Source organism: Canis aureus, chromosome 13 (genome assembly GCF_053574225.1).
Source record: "Canis aureus isolate CA01 chromosome 13, VMU_Caureus_v.1.0, whole genome shotgun sequence".
Classification (NCBI taxonomy): domain Eukaryota; kingdom Metazoa; phylum Chordata; class Mammalia; order Carnivora; family Canidae; genus Canis; species Canis aureus.
Window position 1 is genome coordinate 12,538,387 of NC_135623.1, and position 22,323 is coordinate 12,560,709.

General features: G+C 59.2%; 1 protein-coding gene and 1 long non-coding RNA gene across 6 annotated transcripts in view; one reads left to right on the forward strand and one right to left on the reverse strand.

The window, feature by feature from the left end:
* The window catches only part of STK40 (serine/threonine kinase 40), a 39,927-nt gene that overhangs the window by 10,097 nt on the left and 7,507 nt on the right, over positions 1-22,323 (forward strand). For 4 of the 5 annotated variants that reach the window (XM_077844729.1, XM_077844726.1, XM_077844728.1 and 1 more), the window contains exons 2-6: positions 11,799-11,918; positions 13,453-13,538; positions 13,911-14,054; positions 16,067-16,294; positions 17,088-17,140. In XM_077844729.1, coding sequence (XP_077700855.1) covers positions 11,807-11,918; positions 13,453-13,538; positions 13,911-14,054; positions 16,067-16,294; positions 17,088-17,140 — 623 coding nt within the window. In that variant the 5' untranslated portion in view covers positions 11,799-11,806. Of the gene's footprint in view, positions 1-10,293; positions 10,439-11,798; positions 11,919-13,452; positions 13,539-13,910; positions 14,055-16,066; positions 16,295-17,087; positions 17,141-22,323 lie in introns of all 5 variants that reach the window. The other variant, XM_077844727.1, reaches the window with a different exon arrangement.
* Positions 4,699-7,337, reverse strand: LOC144281877 (uncharacterized). The gene is made up of 2 exons (XR_013350282.1): positions 5,207-7,337; positions 4,699-4,860 (listed from the first exon to the last, which is right to left on the reverse strand). It is a non-coding gene; the product is annotated as an uncharacterized LOC144281877 (long non-coding RNA).

Sequence of the window (22,323 nt, forward strand, 5' to 3'; positions counted from 1 at the left end):
GCAGCAGGCCTGGTTCCCTGGCTGAGTCACTGCGCGAGGCAGTCACTGATGGTTTGATTGGGGGGGGGGTCCCCTTAGAGCAGGGCAGGCTGGCATGACCGGGGAGGGCTGTTGGTGACTTGGTCTGGGCTCACTGCACAAGGCAGAGGACCCCCCCACCCCCCCACCCCCACAGAGCTGCGGGGCCACCAGGAATCTCTCCCAGGCCAGGGTGCTTGGCTGCGTCCCCAGGCTCCTTCTCTGGATAGGAGATACCAGAGCAGCATGGCCCAAGAAAGAGCTATTAAGTCTGTCCCTTCCTCCTCTGACACCCACACACAGTGACGGATTATTTGTTGTCACATCAGCTGCTTCCGGAGGCCCTTGGGAGGGGTGAGCTGGTGGCGGGGCTGGCGCTGCTGCCCTGGATTCTGCTCTGGTGGCTTTCAGAGGAGCTGCTGGTGAAGCCCTTCGTCCCATCTGCAGGGACTGGTTTCTCTTCCACTTGTCTTTTCCCCAGAGGGGCCCCGGGCCCACCTCTGTGCACAGCCCTAGAGCCCTCTCTCCCAGAGCCACTGGGGAACACATGGTTCTGGCCAGGGGCCTCTGGCCTCCAGGCTCTCCCCCCCTCCCCTACCCCTCCCCCACAGGCCACATGGAGGCCACAGAGGAGCCTGGTGGGGACTTCCTCAGGGCAGCTGGGTGAAGAGGGACATCACTGATTACGTAATCTCCTCGTATGTGAATCTTGCCTCCTAAAGGAGACCAGAGCTAGACCTCCGAACTGCAGACGCCCTGGGCTTCCCACGAGCCATGGGGTCACGGAGCCCCTGGGGCCCCCAGGACTGCTGTGCTGGCCACACTGTAGGCCTACTGGGGAGAGACGAGGACGGAGGACGGGTCTGGGGCGGATGTGCTGAGGGGGAGCAGGCTGGGCCCAGGGCCCTCTCTCTGACCGCCCCTCCCACTTCCCACTGGGCTGAGTCACTTCCTCTCTGGCTGCTGCAGGTACTCTCCCACATGCCTGAGCGCAGAACGGCTCCAGGGGGTGGGGTTCACCCTGGGCAACGCTGGCTCGGTTAGAAGCCGCTTCACTCGGTACCCTCGAGGCAGTAAAGCACGACGTTTAGGGAATGATGTGATGTTATGTATTCTTGACAAATTGGAGCTATACATATCCTGCATTTTAAAAATGAGCAAAATCATCACACTGTTTTGGAACAGTGAAGATGACAGCGCATGCATGAATCTTTGTCATCAGGGAGTCCTGGCTGAAGCCAAGGGATTACTAATCTGCCTCCCCATCCCCCAGCTCCATCCTGAGCTCAGAAGCAAATGGCTTCCAGTGGGCTCCTGGAGAGGCTCCTTATAGCCTTCAGGCTCCCAGGGACAGGGTTCAGGCCTACTTTGGGGGTGGCTGTCATGAAAACTCAAAGGAAAAGCTGACAAACAGCCCCCTTCCCTCCAGCTGGCAGGAGTAGAAGAGAATGGGCCTCAGGCAGCCTCCTCTGGGCCTGGTAAACTGGCCGGGGTGCCTAGGCTTCGCTCTCACAGAGGGTAGGTGACTCGTTCAGGGAAGCAGAGCAAGTGAGTGATAGAAGCTGGACTTTGAACCCAGACCTCCTCGACCTCCAAATCCATCCTGCTCTTCCAACTGGCATCTGGGTCACCGGTCTGTGGTCTGAAACACTTGGTTCCCTGGGCTGCTAATCCCTCTTGTCTCCCTGACTTGACTTTGTGGTTGGAGAGCAGGTCTATAGAGAAGGTGGGAGCACTGTCAGAAACACCTGCATGTGAGTCACTGGGTCACTAACTTGGGTGGTGGCAGGATATGTCAGTGACCCCGCCTCAAGTCGGCCCCTCTCTCCAAAGAGACCTGCTTGGGGGCTGAAGCAGCTCCTCGGTTCCAGGAGAATGATTGCTTATAAGGAAATTCAGAGGGTCCTCTCTGCGGTTGACTTTCCTAGGACCGTAGCCATCATCAGGTGGGGAAGGAGCAGTCGAGGAAGCAGTGTGGTCAAGTAGAAAAAATAAGGGAAACCTGTGTCCACATCCCCCCTCTTTGTGCAACTGGTCAGGTAACTTTAGGCAGTTCTCAGTATCTCTGAGTCTCAGTTTCTTTTTCTAGAAAATGCTATGTTTGGTAGTGGTAGCGGCGGGGTGAGGGTAGGGGGATCAGTTACAATTATGTCTTGGAAAGTGCTTTAAGATTTTATTTGTTTATTTGACAGAGAGATCAAGCCGATGAGCTCAAGCAGGGGGAATGGCAGAGGGGGAGGGAGAAGGAGACTCCGTGCTGAGCCAGGAGCCTGATGCTGAGGCTCCATCCCAGGACCCCGAGATCATGACCTGAGCCAAAGGCAGACGCCCAGCCGACTGAGCCACCCAGGTGCCCCTGGAAAGTGCCTTGTAAGCGAGAGAGCTGTGTGCAAAAGTTAGTTGTTGTGGGAGTTCCGGTGAGGGTGTGGGCCTCCTCTGGGGGCTCTGAGTCCAAAATTCACCGTCCAGGAATGAGCCTGGGGAATCTTCGGGGGAATTGGCAGACCTCTAGTGTGGAGGGGTCTGGTCTACAAAGCGGATCTCAGTTGGGTCATGTGTTCAGATTTCACACTGCTCACTTCAGGCCTTGGCGCTTCTTTCCAGGGGTAGTCAGCGTTCGGAGTTGAGCCAGAGCCGCTCTTCTCTGGGGGCAGCAGGAGTGCTGGGACTATATCTGACCAGTAGAAGGACCTTCCCACTATGAGCCTGGAGTGACCCAGAGGACCCGTCGCTGGCGTGAGGGGGCAGGCCACGCCATCATTCACATGTGCCCACATCTTGCTGCAGGAAAGCAGATCTTTTTGCCGGATTCAGCCAAAAGGGGGCCAGCCTGCCCCTTTGCCAGTGAGAGGTTGGGCCCAAGCCTCAGGCGCACTGTGAATGAGAGTCACTCCTCGGTGGAGGCTGCTCTCTGGCAGCAGACACTGTCTAAGCACAACACCTGGCGATCAGCCAGCCTGGAACCCTCCCTGCCCCAGGCATCCCAGCATTTCTGACATGGGACTTTGCCTGGACATATGATTCCCAGCGTTCTTGCAGCCCAGTGACCTATAGCTGTGATCCCCTGTCTCTTTGATCCCGGACTGTGTCTCCTGCCATGAGCTGGTGGTGGTCCATCCCTCCTTCCTTCTGGACCCCACTCCAACCCTGGCCTCTACTTGGGTGATCTCCGTCCCCTGCCCCAATATGGCTTTTTTTTTTTTTTAAGATTTTATTTAGTTGACAAGGGGAGAGAGACTGTGCACCCGAGGGGGTGGGGTGCGCAGAGGGAGAGGGAGAAGCAGGCTGGTTCCCAGGACTGTGACATCATGACCCAAGCGCCCGAGCTGAAGGCAGACACTTACTGAGCCATCCAGGCACCCAGCGGTATGGCTTTAATGCATTCTGGGTGCCTAACAAACAGTTCTACACTCGGTCTTCCCTTCAGCAGTGTGCCAGGCCCTGGGCAGGGTGCAGGGAAGCAGCTGTGAATTGGAGTTGCTCCCTCGGTGTTGGGGAAGTCAGATAAAGAAGTGGTTCCCGGACAGGGACAACGGGAGGGGACAGAGGTACACGCAGGTGCCCTGGCTGCTGGAGTGAGGACTGAGGAAGAGGATGAGCCAGCCAGGAGCGGGGGCAGGGCAAGCGTGTTCCCGGCACACTCCGGGAACTGTGTGAGTCACTTGGTGAGGCTGGACAGGTAGCCTGGGTCTGGCCTGGCTCCCGGAGGGGTTAGGGCTTCCCCCTGCAGACCAGAAAGGCACCCCCACCGCGGAGACAGACAGAGCCACTGCAGGCCCAGGTCCCGGAACAGAGGAGAAAGTGCAAGGTCCAGGCCCCAGTTACCAAGGTAGCTGAGCTGGGGGCTTCTACGGAGTGGCCCTGTGGCCCTGCATCCTTCCCCATCAACCAGGGAGAGCGAGGTCGCCCCCACACACCTGGGGCAGGGAGAACCCTTGGAACGGGAGCTGCAGAAAGACGCCACCAGGTGGCAGACCTGGTCATTGGCATGGATGCTCTTCAGCCCGCCTGTGGGGTGGGGGGTGGCATTCAGGACCCAACTGCTGTTCCTGCGGGCCTGGCTCCGCCCAACAAGGATGAGCCCCCCCCATCCTGCCACTGTGCACTGACGCCCGCAAGGAGTCCCTTTGAATCCGTGACTCCTCCAGGGCCTTGGAGCTGCTCTCCCCAGCAGCTTACACTTTCTCCCGTCTGACCTCAGAGTCCATTGCAGGTATCGTGACCCTTCACCCCCAAACCCTTCGGCACCTGTCACCTAAGAGCAAGCAGCTGCTCCCCACGTAGCCACAGTGCAGTTTTCAAACCCAGGAAGTGTAACATCCGTATGGTCCGTATCTAGATTTTGTCAGCTGCCCAGCCATATCCTTTATGCCTCCCCCACCCCACGATCACACGCGGCATTTGCTTGTCTTATGTCTTTGATCTCTATTAATCTGGACTGGCTCCTCAGTCTTCATCCGTCACTATTGGTTTGAAGGGTACAGGCCTGTTTTGTGTTCCTCAGTTTGTGTTCGTCTCAGGACCACAGTCGGGCTGTACTTGGGGCCAAATAACGTAAGTCAGTGTTCTATCCGGCGTAATATGATGTCAGTTCTGTTATTGGTGATAGTAACTTGGACCATTTGGTTAAGGCCAAATGTGCTTTTTAAAAAAAAAAAAAAAATTGAGCTATCGATACGGTGAGTTCCACAGATCCTTTAATTAGACAATTCAGTCATTTTGTCAAGTGCACATCCCGGCCTAGAGGCACCAGGTCTTCATCTTGGGCTCCCGGGCAGTCCCTCGCTGTGGCCCAGGTCAATAGCTGCCAGCTGGTGCTCCAGCCTCTGCTTTCCCCCAGACCTGTGAGCAGAGCAAGAGCGTGAGATGCTGGGTGCGTCTGCCCTCTCCTGCCGCCCCGCACCCCCTCCTCCCTTCCTCCCCTCCTCCCCAGCCCGGCTGGCTAGCCCTCTGGGCCGCCTCCCCTCCCCACACTGAGCCGAGCTTGTCGCTGAAGCTGGCCATCAGAGCCCCCTGGCCTCCAGGCCCAGAGCCCAGTGGCAAGTTCCGGTGCCCTCTTTGGTCTGCCCCCCCCCCCCCCCCCCCCCCCCCCCGTTAGTGCCTAGTGAGTAACAGTCCCCTTCCCTGTGGGCAGGAGAAATAGCTGCTGTGTTTAAGCTGGTAGTAGCATGAGCTACCAAGTGCTTACGTGTGCCGGTAGGTGCTCTGCGTGGGTCATTACTTCATCCTTGGCCCAGCCTCGGAAGGTAGGTGTTGTGCTCTGTATTCTGTAGATGCTGAACAAGGAACTTGCCTGAGATCTTATCACCACCAAGTGACGGTGCTGGCCTTGGAACCGGGGACTGGCTTGCTCCAGAACGCTTGCTCTGACTCAGAGGTTTCCGTGGGTTATGTGGATCAAGATGGTGATCCCTTCAGGTTGAAGGTGACAGGGCCAGCGCAGGATGGCCGGGGGCCCCTGCTCCTGTACTCCCAAGTGTCGTACAAACAGTTGTGTCTGTGTTGCGCTGTGAAGAAGCCCGAGGCCGGTTCTTCTAACCATATCATTGTGCTCCCTTAGTGTCCTCTCAGCCGAGACTCTTTGCTCCCTCCTGGGGTCTGGTGTGGGTCTGGGCACACAGACCCTTAACACTCGTGTGGCCCCTCATGTCGAGGCCAGAGATGGGGGGAGCTCCGTGCTCACTTCCAGGTGCATGTGAGCTGAGCAGAGGTGCAGGGTCCCTGCCTTCAGTAGGCCCGGCCAGAGGTAAAGTCCACAAGACAGAGTCTGCACCACTTGGGGACTTTTTGTTGGTTGGTTGGTTGGTTTTATTTTGTCTTGACAGAGCCAGGAAACATGGGGGTGGGCGCAGGGGCTGCTGACAGGGCCAGCTTGAATCTTGACCCTATCGGCTCAGCCTGACCCTGCAGTGTAGACACAGTCCTTTGGCTCCATTGGAAGCTGCTGACGCATTGTGGCTACCAGCTGCCACTGTCATCGTACGCATGCAGACACACACAGCAAGCAGCGCACCGAGCTGGGGTCTGCTGCTGGCTCCTTGCGCAGACTGACCTTGCCCCCTGCCTTCCCTGGTTCCGTGTGCAGGGTCACCCACCTCTCCAGGACCCCGGAGGTTGCAGCAGGAAGCCCAGATGGGGTTGAGTACAGAACTTTCTGCACAGAGGGCTGGTTCCATCGCGGCCCCTCGTGCCTGTGGAGGTGGGAGGCTCGCTCTGGCTCCGCATGTGTGTCCTTGCCCGGGGCGTCGGGTACCTCTGTGGAGGATATACTCCTGGGTGCCAGCTATGAGCCTCTCCTTGGTCCGGCCAGGGTCCAGCTGCTTTGTAGGGGGTGGATCGGAGGGAAGGCCGAGCTGGGCGGGGTGGGGCTGGGGGCCCAGCACCATCTCTCTTTGCTGCCCACCTCCTTCCGTGGTTGATGTACGTCCACCATGTTGAACCATGTCCTGCCTGGCCCTCTCCTGCCCAGCTGTGCTGTACGTGCCACGCTGTACCCCTGCGATTAGGCATCACAGGCCTTGGAAACTTATGTGTTGCTAACAGCCCAGCCTTCATTGCCTTCTGGCAAAGCTGGGCTCCTATCGCCCAGCAGCTTTGGGTTGAAGTGACCTTAACCCCAAATTGACAGTACAGTAGGCATCCCCCTCCTCTGGGCAGGCACGGTGGCTGTCACAGAGCTTCAGCCCTCCAGCACCCAGGCCGACTCACTCCCCAGCCGGGTCCAGCAAGTGAACCCTCAGCTTTGAGGATGGAGGCCCACAGCTGGCAGATGGGGGGGGCAGGAGGGGGGTGCCAGGCTGGTTCTAGCCTCCTCCCTTCACCCCTATTGTTGCCTCACTGAGCTTCCTGGTGAGTGCAGGTTCTTTTTTTTTTTTTGAGTGCAGGTTCTAAGGGAGCTGGTGCTGACTTAGGAGGGTAGCACACGGAGTAGTTGACAGACTAAAGCTCCAGAGACTTCCAAGCCAGGATGGCTGAGTTCCTGCAGAGCTGAGCCGGAGGCCCAGGAAACACCCAGGCACACGGCTGCCCTGTAGCCAGACTGGGCCAGGGCCCTCCACCTCAGCCTGAGGACCAGTGTCTCTGGAGGGGCCTGGCCCCAAGGCCTCCTAGACCAGGGTAGCCTAGACCTTCTCCTTGGCAGGTCTCACCATGAGGCCGGGATCCCTCCAAGCAGCCTCCCCTGTGGGAGCACTAGAGGACCACTTGCAGGTGTGTCTCTGGAAGAGGACCCACCAGGATGGTTTGAGGGTGGGTCATCCCCTCCGTGTGCGTCAGCAGGGGGTGGGGGGCAGGAGGGCCTGTCCCCTGGGGATTTGTCTCTGCTCACACCTCTGGCGAGCCTGTAGCAGCTTCCACTTGCCAGGCCTGCCTCTTCATTCTGCTTCCTTTTCTCCCCCAGCCCTGCGTGTTCAGGAAGGGAGACAGCCTCGCTACCGCTTCCCCTGCCAGCATCTCTCCCTCTCCCTGCCCGTCTGCTCCCATCCTTCTGTCAGCCTACATTTTGGAGCAGTTCCCGAGCCATTTGCTTGAGCTGAATCCTGAGTGGGGTGGGTGGGGTCAGGCCGAGCCCACTCATTGTCTGTGCTGCAGCTGCTCCCGACAAACTGTTGTCTAGACCATGCCTGTGCGGAGGCGTCCAGGCAGCGTCTACACAGACACGCAGGAGGCTCTGTGGTGCTCTCCAGGGAACCAGCACGAGGGGGGCGTAGTGCTCCAGGGAAGATGGCGAGCAGGGTCAGAAACTGGCTTCTGTGTCGGGAGGGGCCCAGGCCTGCCGATCCAGTGAGAAACACCGCCATCCGGAGTGGGGGCGTCCAGCCGCTCCTGGAGCACCTGCTGGGCCAGGAGCTGGGGGTGCAGGGGCTTCAGACACATGATATTTTTTCCTCATGAGACTTCTAGTCTAGTGGTGGGGAAAGACATTAAGCGTGTGAACACACAAATACATGGTCACAAAACACGGAAAGGGCTATGAGTGGAAATTCCATGATAGTGAGGGTAACTGGGACCCAGCGCTGGGAGAGGTATCAGGGCAGGCTGCTCTGAGGAGGGGATGTTTAAATCGAGAAGGATGAGTAGAAGCTAAGCAGGCAAAGGGAGGGAACGCTGTTCCGGACACATTGCTGCCCAGCTTCTTAAGATTTGTCTAGAAGCAGTTTCATTCTTCCCTGCTTTTATGTGAATGACTTTGAACTGCTTCCGCCGTAAGCCCCTTTGGCAGAAGTCATGGGGCCTGTCACGCCGACTGAGGGACTAGGTCCTCGTTACTCTCAGGTGAACTTGGGGCCACGACTCTGAGAACGCATGGGGTCTCGACAAGAGGCGAGCCTGGGAGATGGGACGGAGATGTGCCAGGCCGGCTCTCCTGCTTGCCGTGTCACCGCCGGAGCCCATCTCCTGGCCTGAGGATGAGCACCAGGATGGCAGCCCGTGGGGACTTCAGCTAACTAGCGAATATGCACCTGTCTCAGAGTAGGAAGGGGAGACCTTCCAGGAATAACAGCAAAACTAAAGGAAAAGAGAACTATTTGACGACGTAAACACTTAAGCCTTTTTTTAATTAGCAAAATGTTGGGGTGTCTGGCTGGCTCAGTCAGTAGAGCATGTGACTCTTGATCTCGGGGTCATGGGTTCAAGCCTCACTTTGGGGGTAGACATTATTTTTAAAAATAATTTTTTTTAAAAATTAGGGGGAGGGATCCCTGGGTGGCGCAGCGGTTTGGCTCCTGCCTTTGGCCCAGGGCACGATCCTGGAGATCCGGGATCGAATCCCACGTCAGGCTCCCGGTGCATGGAGCCTGCTTCTCCCTCTGCCTATGTCTCTGCCTCTCTCTCTCTCTGTGTGACTATCATAAATAAATAAATAAAAATTTTTTAAAAAATAAATAAAAATAAAAATTAGGGGGATATCTCAGTGGCTCAGTCGGTTGAGCATCCAACTCTTAATTTTTTTATTTTATTTTTTTAAAGATTTTATTCATTTATTCATGAGAGACACAGAGAGAGAGAGAGGCAGAGACACAGGCAGAGGGAGAAGCAGGGTCCATGCAGGGATCCTGATGTGGGACTCGATCCCAGGTCTCCAGGCTCAGGCCCTGGGCTGAAGGCAGCACTAAACCACTGAGCCACCCGGGCTGCTCAGCATCCAACTCTTGATTCTGGCTCAGGTCATGATCTCAGGGTTGTATGGAGCCCTGTGTTAGGCTCCATCCTGGGTGTGGAACCTGCTTAAAATTCTCTCTCTCTCCCTATGCCCCTCCATCCCCCCCCAAATAATAATAATATATTTAATAATAATAATAAATTAGCAAAATATTAAAACATTAAGAAAATCTTCATCCTATGTTATCTATGTAACTTTAGTATGTAAAGAGTTCCTAAAAATCAGTGAGACCTAATACAAAGCAGTAAAGAAATGGAAAAAGAGGGCAGCCCCGGTGGCGCAGTGGTTTGGCGCTGCCTGCAGCCCAGGGCGTTTTCCTGGAGATCCGGGATCGAGTCCCACGTCGGGCTCCCTGCATGGAGCCTGCTTCTCCCTCTGCCTGTGTCTCTGCCTCTCTCTGTGTCATGAATATATAAAATCTTTTTTAAATAATAAATAAACTGGAAATTCATAGAGAAATAATATATACAACCAGTAAGTCTGTGAAACAAGTTCAGCATCATGAATAGTGAAGGAATTGAGTATTTAAACCACAATAATTCTTTTTATTACCCATCAATTGGCAGTTTCTAGAAATGAGGAAGAGGGGTTATAAATGGGCACAGCTTCTCTGAGCGCAGCTTCACAGTGTATGTCAGATACCTTTGGAAGTGTGGGTTCTGTTTGACCTGGTGGTTCCCTTCTTGGAATCTGTCCTGAGGAAGAGAGACAAGTATGTCAAGATGTCTGTGAGTAACAGTTAATAAAGAATAGAAAAGGGGTGCCTGGGGGCTCAGTCAGTTAAACATCCAACTCTTGATCTCAGCTCAGGCCTTGATCTCAGGGCCGTGAGTTCAAGCCCCATATTGGGCCCCACACTGGGCATGGAACCTACTTAAAAAAAAAAAAAAGAATGGATGGATGGATGAAAAAAAGAAAAAATCCCGGTGTCCCTGATAGGTGTGTGGACCATTAAATCATGATCTGTTCTTACCAGGGAGACTGCGTAGGTATTTCAGGTGATGTTGCAGGATACTGTTATGTAGGGATGGGTTGTTAATGATTTTTTTTTTTACAGCCTTACTGAGATATATTTCCCCTACCGTAAAATTCACCCTCATCATGTATTTTAGGTGGGAGAAAAGGAAGCTTACAAAATGGTATCACAGTGTGGTCCAAATGTTTGTAATAATGAACACTAGAAGCGTGCACACGTAAACATACAGGAAAGCCTGCCCGAATGTTAACAGTGACTACATCTGGATGCTGAGATTATGGGTACCTTGTGTTCTTATTTTTGCTTATCTGCATTTTCTAATGTTACTGCAGGGAATGCTAGTTACTTCTGTACAAAGAAAAAGAATTATAGAAGTTTATGGTTCAGTATCCCCAAGCTACACTCCTAACTTGGCCATCAGGTCCCCTAGATCCCACCCTTGTCCCTCCCTCTGGGTCACGTCTTGCCACCCCTCCCTGCTTCGTGCTGTTCCCACCAGCAACACAAAGTCCTTGGAGATTGTTGCTTACGTGCCTTTGCTTCCCTGTGACGTGCCTTTGCTTCCCTGTGACGGGTTCGCTCAGCAGGTCCTCCTGCCTGGAGTGGCCTGCCCCTCCCCCGGCCCACACCACCATCCCCTCCGCGGGGAAGTTTTCCCTGAGCTGCCTGAAGCCCAAGGGCCCTCCTCAGGGCTGGGCAGCTGGCCTTCCCCTGGCAGCCCCGTGGCCCTCTGCCTTCCCTGTGTGGAACTCCTCTGTGTCCCTCCGTGTCCCTGCCCCACATCCAGGACACAGCCTCCGCGAGCCCTGAATTGTAGGCAGCTGAAAGGAGCAACTCTCTTGTCGTATTTACTCCACATCCAGAGGTTATGTTCTAGAATCTGGCTTCTGTGTCCATCTTTTATCTTAACCCTGGAGGGGACAGGGATTTCCGGGGAGACCCAGGCACTCAGTGACCTCCATCAGCATCCTTTCACCGGCTCTTAAATGTACAATGTGTCTTCTTTCAAAGTAATTAAAGAAAAAGTTGAAAATAGGAGAAAGGGAAGAGAAAGTAAATCCGCCACCCCACTGACACTTTATGGGTGTTCATTAGGGGAGTTTGAGGGAGAAGACCCTCAGGCAGCCATCCGCTCCCACTCGGGGGGCAGGCAAGTCCCCGGCCCCCTCCCCGCAGCGCCCCAGGGATCAGTGGGGGCATACAGGGCCCAGGATTCACTACTTCAGGCCACGCAGCTGCAGGTACTTCGGGGGAAGGCCTCGTGTTGGGAACAGCTTCCGGGCCATGTCTCCTCTGTCTCTGGGGTGGTCCGTTGGGGACCCCAGTTTGCTTCTGCACAAAGCCAGCGTCGTCCCCTCTGCCTTTGACTGGCCCCATTAACGCAGGCTGGCTGCCCACCTCGGTAGCCAGTATATGCTGCCTGGAAGGATGCCCCCCCCACCCCGAGCCCCTGATTAATGCCAGGAAAGGAGCTGTGGCTCTTTGTCACTGGGAACCTTTGATGCTCCTCTGGGAGGGGGGCAGGCGGAGAACAGCAGCCGCAGCTGTGTGACGCATCCCCAAGTCAGAGGCTCGCAGGCTGGGTTCGCGTGGGGAAACTCGCTGCCTTGCTTAGTGAGGAGGCCTCCTCTTCTTGTCTAGAGCTGAGAATGAAGCGGAGAGCATCGGACAGAGGAGCTGGGGAAACGTCGGCCAGGGCCAAGGCTCTAGGAGGTGGCATTTCCGGAAATAATGCAAAGAGAGCTGGACCGTTCATCCTGGGTAAGCCTCGGGGGGCTGGGGCGCGGGGGGCAGGTGCAGGGGGAGTGCCACAGCCCCCAGCGTGGGGCGGCCCGAGCCCTGCTGCTCTGAGTGTGGTCCCGCTGTGCCCGTGGGGGACCTGGAGCCTCAAGGTCCTGCTGCGCCCGAGTTGCCGTTGTTGCTGTAGCCTCCCCAGTCCCGACCAGCTCCAGCCGAGAGCTAGGCTGTTTCTTCCCCCAGAGCACCCCGTTTGCACCCGCCCCCCATGGCGCACAGGGGAGGCACACGAGCTGCATCAGAACCCACGGCCCATCATCCAAGGCACTCCTCTGGCCATCCTTGGAGGGCACAGTTCATTCCACCCGGCGTCTGGTGCGGCCCTCCAGACTTCTTATATAAGGCACAGAAGTCCTGTGGAGTTGGGTGTGCCCTGTGGTCCACAAGAGCCGTAGGCCTTGGAGGCCCCACGAACCAGGGTTGCTATGCTCAGGGTGCAGGGGTGAAGTGGGCTCTGAGGACCCTGACCCTTCCATCAGCCGGAGACCCAGTGTGAATTTCGCCCTGAGGCGGCGTCTCAGACTCAGGGACACAGGGTGGCATCGGCCATGCGCCGGGCCTAGGCTGTTCGCTAGGGGCGCAGCCGTGGACGAGACAGACCAGAACTGCCCGCAGAGAACTTAAGAGGCTATTGGGGGAAAGGAACAGGGTAAACAATGCACACGGTCACCAACAGGGCCGTAAGGGCCTTGAAGGAGGTAAACAAGACCATGTGAGACCAGGAAGGCCTGTCCGAGGACGGAGGTTTGGGCTGACAGCTGCAGAGCAGCCAGCCGTGGGGAATGCAGGGGAAAAGCATTCCACACAGAAGGAAGTGCAAAGGCGAAGGCCCAGAGGCAGGAAAGCGCTTCCCAAGTTAGTACGCAGGTGCCCTGTGTGGCTGGAGCATGGCCACGGGGCGGGGGGGGGGGGGGGGGGGGGGACACGACACGTAACCAGGGAGGTGGGCAGGAACCAAGTCCTACCGGCCCTTGGCTGTATGTTAAGAGCAGTGACGCACGGTGAAGTGACACAGTGACCTCACGTGACTTCTGCTCTGAGCCCTGGGTGGGACGCTGGCAAGGGAAAAGGAGCATGGACATCTCCGAAGTACAGAAGCTCCCCGGCCTGTCCAAGGGGGGCCCGGCGGCCACCCCACGCTGCGAGGGGTCTCACCAAAGCTGTAGCGCCCCCACCCCCCCCCCGCCCCGCCCTGGAGGTGCCGACTCAGGCTCCAGGTGGCCGCTGGGCCCCCTTCTGTGAACACGTGCTCCTCAGGTGCTGGTGCACACCCCTGTCGGAGACCCCCATGTTTGAGAAACGTGCCCGTAGAAGCCAGGTGGACCTCGGGGGGTCGCACACACTCCTCCATGTTTGGAGGGGAGACCGTGGGGATCTCCCGGGAGACCTGGGGGCGGGGGCAGCTTGGTGGCCGTGAGCTGCTGTGGGGGGTGCAGAAAGACCACGTGGTCCACGAGACGCGGGGGGGTAGAAGTGAGCCCAGCTCTGTGTGCCATAGGCCCTCGCCTGGGCAACTCCCCGGTGCCCAGCATCGTGCAGTGTTTGGCGAGGAAGGACGGCACGGATGACTTCTATCAGCTGAAGGTGAGTGAGGCGCCCTGGGTGGCCGCTGGCTGCTCTCCCCTCCCCAGCTTCACACCCACACCACCTGCAAACCAAAGTAGCAGCATTTCTTCCCGGGAAGTGCTCACTCGGGCTCACGCAGTCTCGCTGCGAACACGCCTGATTTCGAGAGCTCGATGAGCGAGAGTCACACTGCTGTCACGTTGAGAAAAGCCCTGCACATTGTGCGTGCCCGTGCGAGTGTGCGTGCAGGTGTCATGTACCAGACCTGAGCACCCCCCCCACCCCACCCCCGCCGCCCCGGCTCATCCTGTTCTAGTCAGCTTTGTAAAGTCAGGATTTTTTTTTTTTTTTTTGGATTTTTGGCCTTTTTGCGTGTGTGCCTCCCTAAAGATCCTCACCCTTGAGGAGAGGGGGGACCAAGGAATAGAGAGCCAGGAGGAGAGGCAAGGCAAGATGCTGTTACACACCGAGTACTCTCTGCTCTCCCTCCTCCACACGCAGGACGGCGTGGTTCACCACCACGGGCTCTTCCAGGTGAGTGGCAGAGGGGCCATCCCCGGGGGGTGGGTCCCTCCAGCAGCCCGCCCGGCACGCCGGGTGCACCAGGACCTCCTGGGTGGGGGGCTGGAGGTCAGGCCTGGCCTCTCCTGCGGTAGCACTCGCAGCCTGCTGGGAGTGCCCCTTTCTTGGCAGGGTCACTTTCCTCAGAAAGGGGGAAAGCATGACGTTATGTCAATCCCGGGCCCTTTCCTGCCGTGTCAGGAGTGGGCCAGGCCAGGGTGGGAGGGGCGACGAGGAGGGACGTGCCCTGAGGGCCACCCGTGGATCCCTGGTTTGGGTGCCAGCCATCCTCCGGCCTGCCCAGGTATACCAGCTGTTGAGAAGTATCCCCGAGCCTCCTGCCCAGTGTGCCCGGATTCCCAGGTCCCATAGAGAAGGCACTAGTGAATAACTCCCAGCCCGAAGAGCCCTCCTCGGGGCTGAACCGACTTGGTGTCTCCAGAAATGAGGAAGGCCCGCATCAGGGCGCCCGGGAGGCCTCCCGCTCAGGCCCCCAGCAGAGCTTCCGCGGGGCCCCCAGCTAGACTCGCTGGCCAGGGCCACTCTCGCCAGATGGACCCGCACTCAGGAGGCACAGAGGTTCAGCGCCGGCGGCCCCAGATTCAGGCTGTGTGACCTGGGGCAAGTCACGTCCAGTCCCTAGGTTCCTCATCCGTAGAATGGAGGCAGTGACGGATGCCTGCCTTGCTCGCTCGCAGGGGGCTCGGGAGGGTGAGCATGCCTGTGCGCGGCCCGAGCTGTCCCTACGTGCTCATTGCACTTACTTGCCCATCAGCTTGAGTTCTTGGGTAAAATCGAGGCAAAATGCAACCCAACCCACCCCGACCCCACACGCCCTACCGAGGGCTTTATTGTTAGGTGTGCGATTAGAGGCAACTCTGAGAATCAGTGTTTCCCTTCCACGTGAAACCACACCAAGGGTGATGGGGAGTCCACAGTGCATCATCTCTGATGCCTGCCAGAGCTTGCCCCCCGCCCCCCGTATCATCTTGGATAACAGAACGTGGGTGATTAGAGCCCCCCGCAGTCCCCCAGAGCCAAGCATCGGTCTGCTGGGGATGACACTGAGCGTCTCCCTGAGCTGGCTCATCAGTAGGGGTTGTAGGTTTAGGCCCTACATTTGGTGTAGAGATTACTTTCTTAAAAATCTTAAAAAAAAAAAAAAAAGATGGGGATCCCTGGGTGGCTCAGTGGTTTAGTGCCTGCCTTCGGCCCAGGGCGTGATCCTGGAGTCCCGGGGATCAAGTCCCACATCAGGCTCCCTGCATTGAGCCTATTCCTCCCTCTGCCTGTGTCTCTGCCTCTCTCTCTCTGTGTCTCTCATGAATAAATAAATAAAATCTTAAAAAAAAAAGAAAGAAAGAAAAAAAAAAGAATGAAAGAAAGAAAAGAAAAAGAAATATCTTTTTGGCAAGGAAAATGGGCCCAACACATGCTGGTGGCAGGACCCACATCCTGAGCACAGGCACGGGTTGCTGTCTGCTCTGCACAGCCTGTGAGGGAGGGTGCTAGCTCCCTTTGACGGACGAGGGACCAAAGACTTAGAGAAGTGAGGTGAACTGCCCCCTGTCCCACAGCTGGAACAAGCCGGAGCCTGAACCCCAACAGACCCACGGTTCGCGGCTGCCCAGGGGTCCTGCGTCTGTGTGAAAGCACTTGTCTTGGGCCCATGGGACACCTGACTTCTATTATCTCGGGACCTGGGTCACGACTGGAAGCCCTGGGCTTGCCACCCGCACCCTGGGCTCAGGCGTCCCTTTGGCATTTCATGCTCAGCCCCGATCCAAACCCCGTGCATCAGGACCAGATCACGAGGCGTTTAATCTGAGGCCTCGGCTGGGCTGGGCCCTGGCACGGAGGAAGCCGGGTGTTCCGCAGTGGACCCCAGGTCCAGGCCCCAGGCCTCCAACTCTGGGTGGGGGGGGCGTCCCGAGCCCCCAGCGCCGCTGGCCCCAGCCAAGCCTTGGTCTGCCCCTGCCTCGCAGGACCGCACCTGTGAAATCGTTGAGGACACGGAATCCAGCCGGATGGTTAAGAAGATGAAGAAGCGCATCTGCCTTGTCCTCGACTGCCTCTGTGCCCACGACTTCAGCGACAAGACTGCCGACCTGATCAACCTACAGCACTACGTCATCAAGGAGAAGCGGCTCAGTGAGCGGGAGACCGTGGTCATCTTTTACGACGTGGTGCGCGTCGTGGAGGCCCTGCACCAGGTGACGTCTGCCCTTCTGCACTTCCTCCGCCGCTGGCTGGGCTATCCCGGCTCCCGGTGACGGAGGGGCCTCCAGGCCCTGCAGCCGTGGAAGGCCACCCTCGTGCTGCTGCTCAGTGCAAGCAGCTCCGGCCCCGCAACCTCCCCTGGTGTGCTGCACAGCCACAGCAGCCTGCAGGAAAGTGGCTGGGTGACCTGAGCACCCACAGAGGCACAGGGCTGCCCGGGCGGCCCAGCAGGACCCAGGAGGCAGCTGCCCGGCTGTCTAGAGGCTGCCCCGTAGCCTCCCAGCAGAGGGGATGACGGTGAGGCCTTGGGGCAGCCCCCGCCTGTCTCTGAGCTCCTCCTAGGGTTGGGGTGTCAGGCACCCCGAGGTACAGGGGAGGAGAGCCAGGGCCTCTTCTGGGCACGCAACTCCTTGGGCAGAACCTGTACTCTTCGAGCACCAGAGCTGTGACGGTTCCTCTCTGACAGATCCAGGCAGATGCTAGTGGCTTTGTCAGGATGTTTGCTGGAGGCGGAGTAAGGACTGGTTTTCCCCACCAGCTGCTGCCCTGAGGGGAGAAAGCTGGGGAAGCCACCCCGGGAGGGGCGGAGACCGCCTGGGCTCACCTATTGCCCCATCCCTAGCCGTGGTTGGGGAGGCCTCGGGTGGCTGAGCAGTCCAGGCCTGAGCCGACGAGACAGAGTCTTCCCTGCCTTCCCAAACACCCGGAGAGCCCACGTGTGACAGGTTGGGCCCCACCCGGGCTCTGTCGTCCCCGGTCCGAACCATGTGCCTGTTGCTCTTCCAGAAAAACATCGTGCACAGGGACCTGAAGCTTGGGAACATGGTGCTCAATAAAAGGTAAGAGTCTTTTCAACGATGTAACCTCGGAGCTGGCACAGGCTACCTGCCACAACTACCCAGCGCCCCCAGGTCCCCCGGAAATCCCAGGGGTGGGGGATGGGATGCCTGCCTCTGCCCTTTGCCGCATGGGAATAAGGTGCTTGCTTACAAGGGGCATCTTAGGGCCTTCTGAGTGGCTCTGTCAGTTGAGTGTCTGACTCTTGAGCTCGGCTTGCGTGTGATCTCAGGGCCATGAGTTCATGCTCCACGTCGGGTGCCATGCTGGGTGAGGAGCCTACTTAGAAAAAGAAGAAGGAGAAGGGGATTCCTAAAGGTCGCAGGCCGCAGAAAGGGAGCTCTGGGAAGGATTCCAGAGACCCTCCTTGGGCCACTCATTTGATGTGTCTGGTGGGGGCTCAGTGAGTGAAGGAATGATGGGTGAGCAAAATGAGGCCTCGTCAGAGGTCGGGTTCCAGGAACCAGACTCTGAGGTGTGTGTGCAGAAGGTTGACCAAGGCGGGCACCTGGGTGGCTCCGTGGTTGAGCGTCTGCCTTGGGCTCAGGGCGTGACCCCAGGGTCCTGGGATCAAGTCCCACGACTGGCTCCCTGCATGGAGCCTCCTTCTCCCTCTGCCTGTGTCTCTGCCTCTCTCTCTCTCTCTGTCTCTCATAAATAAATACATAAAATCTTTAAAAAAAGAAAAAAAGAAAGAAAAGGTTGACCAGGAAATGCTGTCAGGGAGAAGGGTGGGATCGGGCCAAGGGAGAAGTGCGGCTGTGGGGCAGCCACAGTGGGGCCTCGGTCTGGAAACCTGAGAGCCAGAGGGCCCTTCACATGTCCCAGATTGAGGCAAACGGGGTGCATGGCCCTGGCCCCCCACTGCAACCAGCCTCAGACTGCAGGCTGTGCCCGGGCCAGGGTGGGGTAGTCTTGGCCAGGGCAGCTTCCTGTGGCTAAGGGGGCTTCCTGGAAAAGGGTGCAGCTACGAGGGGTCAGAAGCCATTAGTGTGACACGAGGGAGACAGTGCATCGATCTTGGAGGGGCTCTGGGCGGCTCACCCTAGCACCCTCGGACAGTCAGGTCACCCCCCTCAGGGGAGAGGGCCCAGGACAGCCAGCAGGCACCCCCACGACCCTAGGATACAGAGCTGGGACGGGCTCGCCACCAACCCCCGTCCCTGGCCCTCTCACCCTTGCCAGCCCCTCGCCTCCAGGTGTAGAAGTGGCTCCGAGGCCTCGCGGAGGGCAGGCCCCCATCTCACGGTAGAAGTGGCATGGTAGTGACTTGCTCCATGATGTGGCACCAGCTCAAGAGGGGCCTGGGAGGAGAAGCAGCTGCAGGGAGCTAGGCCCTGGGGAGGGTGTGGGGGGCCAGCCTGAGATGCCAGGGGGAGGGTGCCACCCCACCCAGCAGCTCAGCCCATCCCCGCCCTCCTGCCAACACCACCTGGCACCCGTGCCGTGGACACAGTCTCCCAGAGCCCCTGTGCGACAGGGTGCCGACCAGAAAGCCCTGGCTGGGGGCCCGCGGGTGAGGGCAGAGACTGGCCGTCTGAGTCAGTTCCCTGAAGGGTGAGTCAAGATTTGCCAGCTGGAGAAAGTGAAGCCCTGAAAACCTGACCCTGTCCTGCTCCACGGGGAGGAGGGAAGGAAGCCAGAGTTCAGGGCTGTCAACCCTTGAGGCCAAGGGAGGGAGCTGGGGAGGCCGGGCAGGAGCAGGAGTTGGGGTTAGACCCGGCTCAGAGCCCAGCACCCTCATTTCCCTGGAGGCTGGGGGAATTGACTAGAGCGTGTGCTGGTTGGCTGGCTCCTCCGCGTATTGAGGGGCTGCCGCGTATTGAGGGGCTGCTGCGAATCGAGGGGCTGCTGCGTATCGAGGGGCTGCAGCATATTGAGGGACTGCTGCAGAAGCCAGGGCTTCCCCGAGATTGCGTCTTCTCGGGGCAGTGGAGGCGATTAAGCCTCCCTGCAGACAGTGGCCTGAGATGTGGAACCGCCCCCGAGGCTGGGCCCACCCACGTGCGCCCCGTGCTGCTAGGCCCGTGGCCCGCTTCCTGGGAGACGAGGCCTGTGGGGGTTGGGTGGCAGGTGAGGGCCCCAGGGGTGCACCCAGGGGTGCAGAGGGCCTCGGCTGCAGCTCCGAGCTACAGCTCTGTGCCCCTGCCTGCTCTGAGAGCCTGCCGTCTTCCCTGGCCTCCTGTGGGACGTTGGCCCGGGACCATCCTGCTCTGGTCGGCAGGGCCTATTTTTGGACCACCTCAGCTCATCTGGCTGCGGAGCCCAGGTCCTCTCCAGCCTTCCGCGCGGAGCAGCCTGACGGTGGCTGTGGGAGCGCACCTGTGCGCCGCTGACCCCAGAAGGACCCCAGGCCTCCGGGTGCCCGTGGCGGGGCTGCTCCCCTCACTCCTGCAGGCCACCCTGCTCTGGTAGTAGAGTCGGGAAGTCAGACGGCTCTTAAATAACGACAGTGTCTCTCCCGCAGCTCCGGGGTCTGCCTGTGCATTTCCGTGTGTCTGCGGGTGTGCCCACGGAGGTGTTTCTCGGATTGAGGAACACCAGAACCCCACTCAACCCCCGTGTCTCGCTGCATGGCCTCTCATTGGATGATCCCCTCTCTTGGGTCTTGGGATAGACGGAGGTTCTGACTCCTTTCGCATGACTCCCAGGTGCTCTAGGTGGGGGCACAGGCCCCGCTGCCCACGTCACGCCGCGTCACACCCCCTCCCTCCGCGCTTGCACCCCTGCAGAGGTGGAGGCCTGCCTGGCGGCACTCCAGCCCCCACCTGCCCACCGGGCCGGCCCGAGTCCAGCTGCAGGGCTGCCTCTGCCCCTTGGGGAACGGAGCGGCCCGGGAGGACACACGGAGGTGTGTCTGCAAGGCCGCTCTTCTGGAGTTCGCCCTGCTGGGGAGAAATGGCAAGGGTTAAAATGTGAAATACCCTGTTGGGGTTATGTGAGGTCTCCTGTGGGTTCTTTCTCCTTCCTTCTTTCTTTTTGGGTAAGCAAGTTGCATACCAAGTTCCTAGAAAAGGAGAAAAATGCTGGTCGCCCAAAGGGCCATAACTAACCAGTGACTCATGCGGAGCGGATCGTGCTGACACAGAGCCACCTCCCTTCACCCCCGCTGCCCTTGCCCCCTGCCGCCAGGACCAGCCCGGGGGGTCTGGGGCTCCCGGGGCTCTGGGCGCCACCACCGACTTGGGGGGTAGTGGCTGGGCAGGGGAGTGGAGCCAAGCTTTGGGAGGTCTTGGAGCTGACCGTGTGGGTTTCCTGTGGGACAGCATCCAGGGTCCTTGGCCCCGGTGCCCAGGCCCTGCCACCCAGGCCCCACTGCCCCGGCCCCGCCACCCAGGCCCTACTGCCCCAGTCCCGCTCCCCCGGCCCCGCCGTCCAGGCCCCACTGTCCAGGCCCCACTGCCTAGGCCCTGCCGCCCAGACCCTACTGCCCAGGCCCTACTGCCCCAGCCCTGCTCCCCCGGCCCCGCCACCCAGGCCCCACTGCCCTGGCCCCGCCACCCAGGCCCTGCCGCCCAGGCCCTGCCGCCCAAGCCCCACCATCCAGGCCCCACCACCCAGGCCCCACCGCCTGGCCACACACAGTGCCCTGGACCACAAGGCCGGCAGTACAGCTGACGGGAGGGAAGCAGAGCCCACGCTGCATGCTCTGGGGCCTGTGGCCACCACCCTCAATGGGGTTTCCTGGGGACTCCCACTCCCCGCCCCCTGGTGTGGGGTTAGCCATCAGTCTCCAGTCGCCAGGACACGGCCCTGCCTTCCCTGGGGTCATCTTCCTGTCACGTCCTCACACAGTCCCAGGAGTTGAGTGCTGATATTCTCTGTCTGACAGATGGGGAAACAGGTTTATTAAGAGATTTAAAAAGGTGCCCGCGGTCACAGGCCAAGGGATGGCCAAGCTGGGTCTGGAACTTGGATCCCGTGGGCTGGATCCAAGTCCCCAGCCCACGGGACCCCGCCGTGACCGTCCCCTGCCAGCGTCCTGCGCCCCGGGAAGTGCCGCGGGACACCCTGCCAGCTGTGGCAGCCGTCCGAGGCGGGGAGATGGGGAGGGCGCCGAGGGTGCCGTGCCTCCACCCGGTGGGGCCTTGCAGATGCGCAGTCCCACACTCAGGGTGGTGATCCGGGCGGCTCGGAGCCGGAGCGTGGCTTCTCGCCATGCTGTCCTCGGCCAGGCCCCTTGCCTGCCCGCTCAGGCCCCCGCTGCCCTGGGGCCACCGGGCAGACTGGCATCTGACAGGGCAGGCCTGTGTGCAGAGCCAGTCGAGTTTCCGTTCGGAGTGCACAGGACAGACTAACCTTTGTTTCGCACCAAGCCCTCTGCCAGCAGAATTCCCCGACATAGCTGACGGGCTCGCGGAGCCCGTTGGTCACGGCTCCTGGGGAATTCCACGCTTGGCCCCGCAGCCCACGCCGCCGAGCCGACCCCCTCTTCACCCTGCGCCTCAGCCGGGGGAGGCGGTGGGAGGCTCTTCGCGGGGCTGCCTTCCCGCCATCCTCCTGCTTCTCTGCCTGGCCAGCTGACACCAGCCGACATGACACACAGCCTGGTGGGTGGCCCCCGCCCTCCCCAGGGGGCCTTGCCCCCTGCCGCCCACCCCGTCCGGTGTGGAGTAAGGCATCCACCCTGGGCTGCTTCCTCTTGTGCACGTTGTGAGCTGCATGAAAGGATCGGATCCCTAAGCCACGTGCACTGTGACTCTCAGATGGGGGAGTCTCCGGCCTCCTGGGCCAGGAGAGTCTGAAGCGCAGGGTGGAGTTGGCCTCGCTGGAGCCGAAGGGACCTTCAGGGGCTGGGCACTGACCGAGCCTAGATCCTGCTCACTGGCTGTGGGGCCCTGAGCGAGTCCCTCCATTTCTCTGTCCCTGAACCCATCACTGTGAAAACAGGGCCGTCAGAAAGCCGCCCTCGAATGCGGACAGCCTGCATCAGACACGGAGGGCAGGGTCCGCACCCGCTAGGTGCCCTAAGCGTTCGTTTCTAGTCCAGGGCGCTGCCTACCAGCAACGAGGGTGATGGCCAAAGCCATCGGCCGAGGGGGACAAAAGCGACTCCCACGTGTGGGCCCTGGAGCCCTGCTGGGCTGACTTTCCTTGTAGGTCAGGGAGGGGCCGAGCTAGGTCTCTGGTCATTCCAAACATAGGTGTTCTGCGAGGTGGTTTTGGGAAATCTCTGCACGTTGTT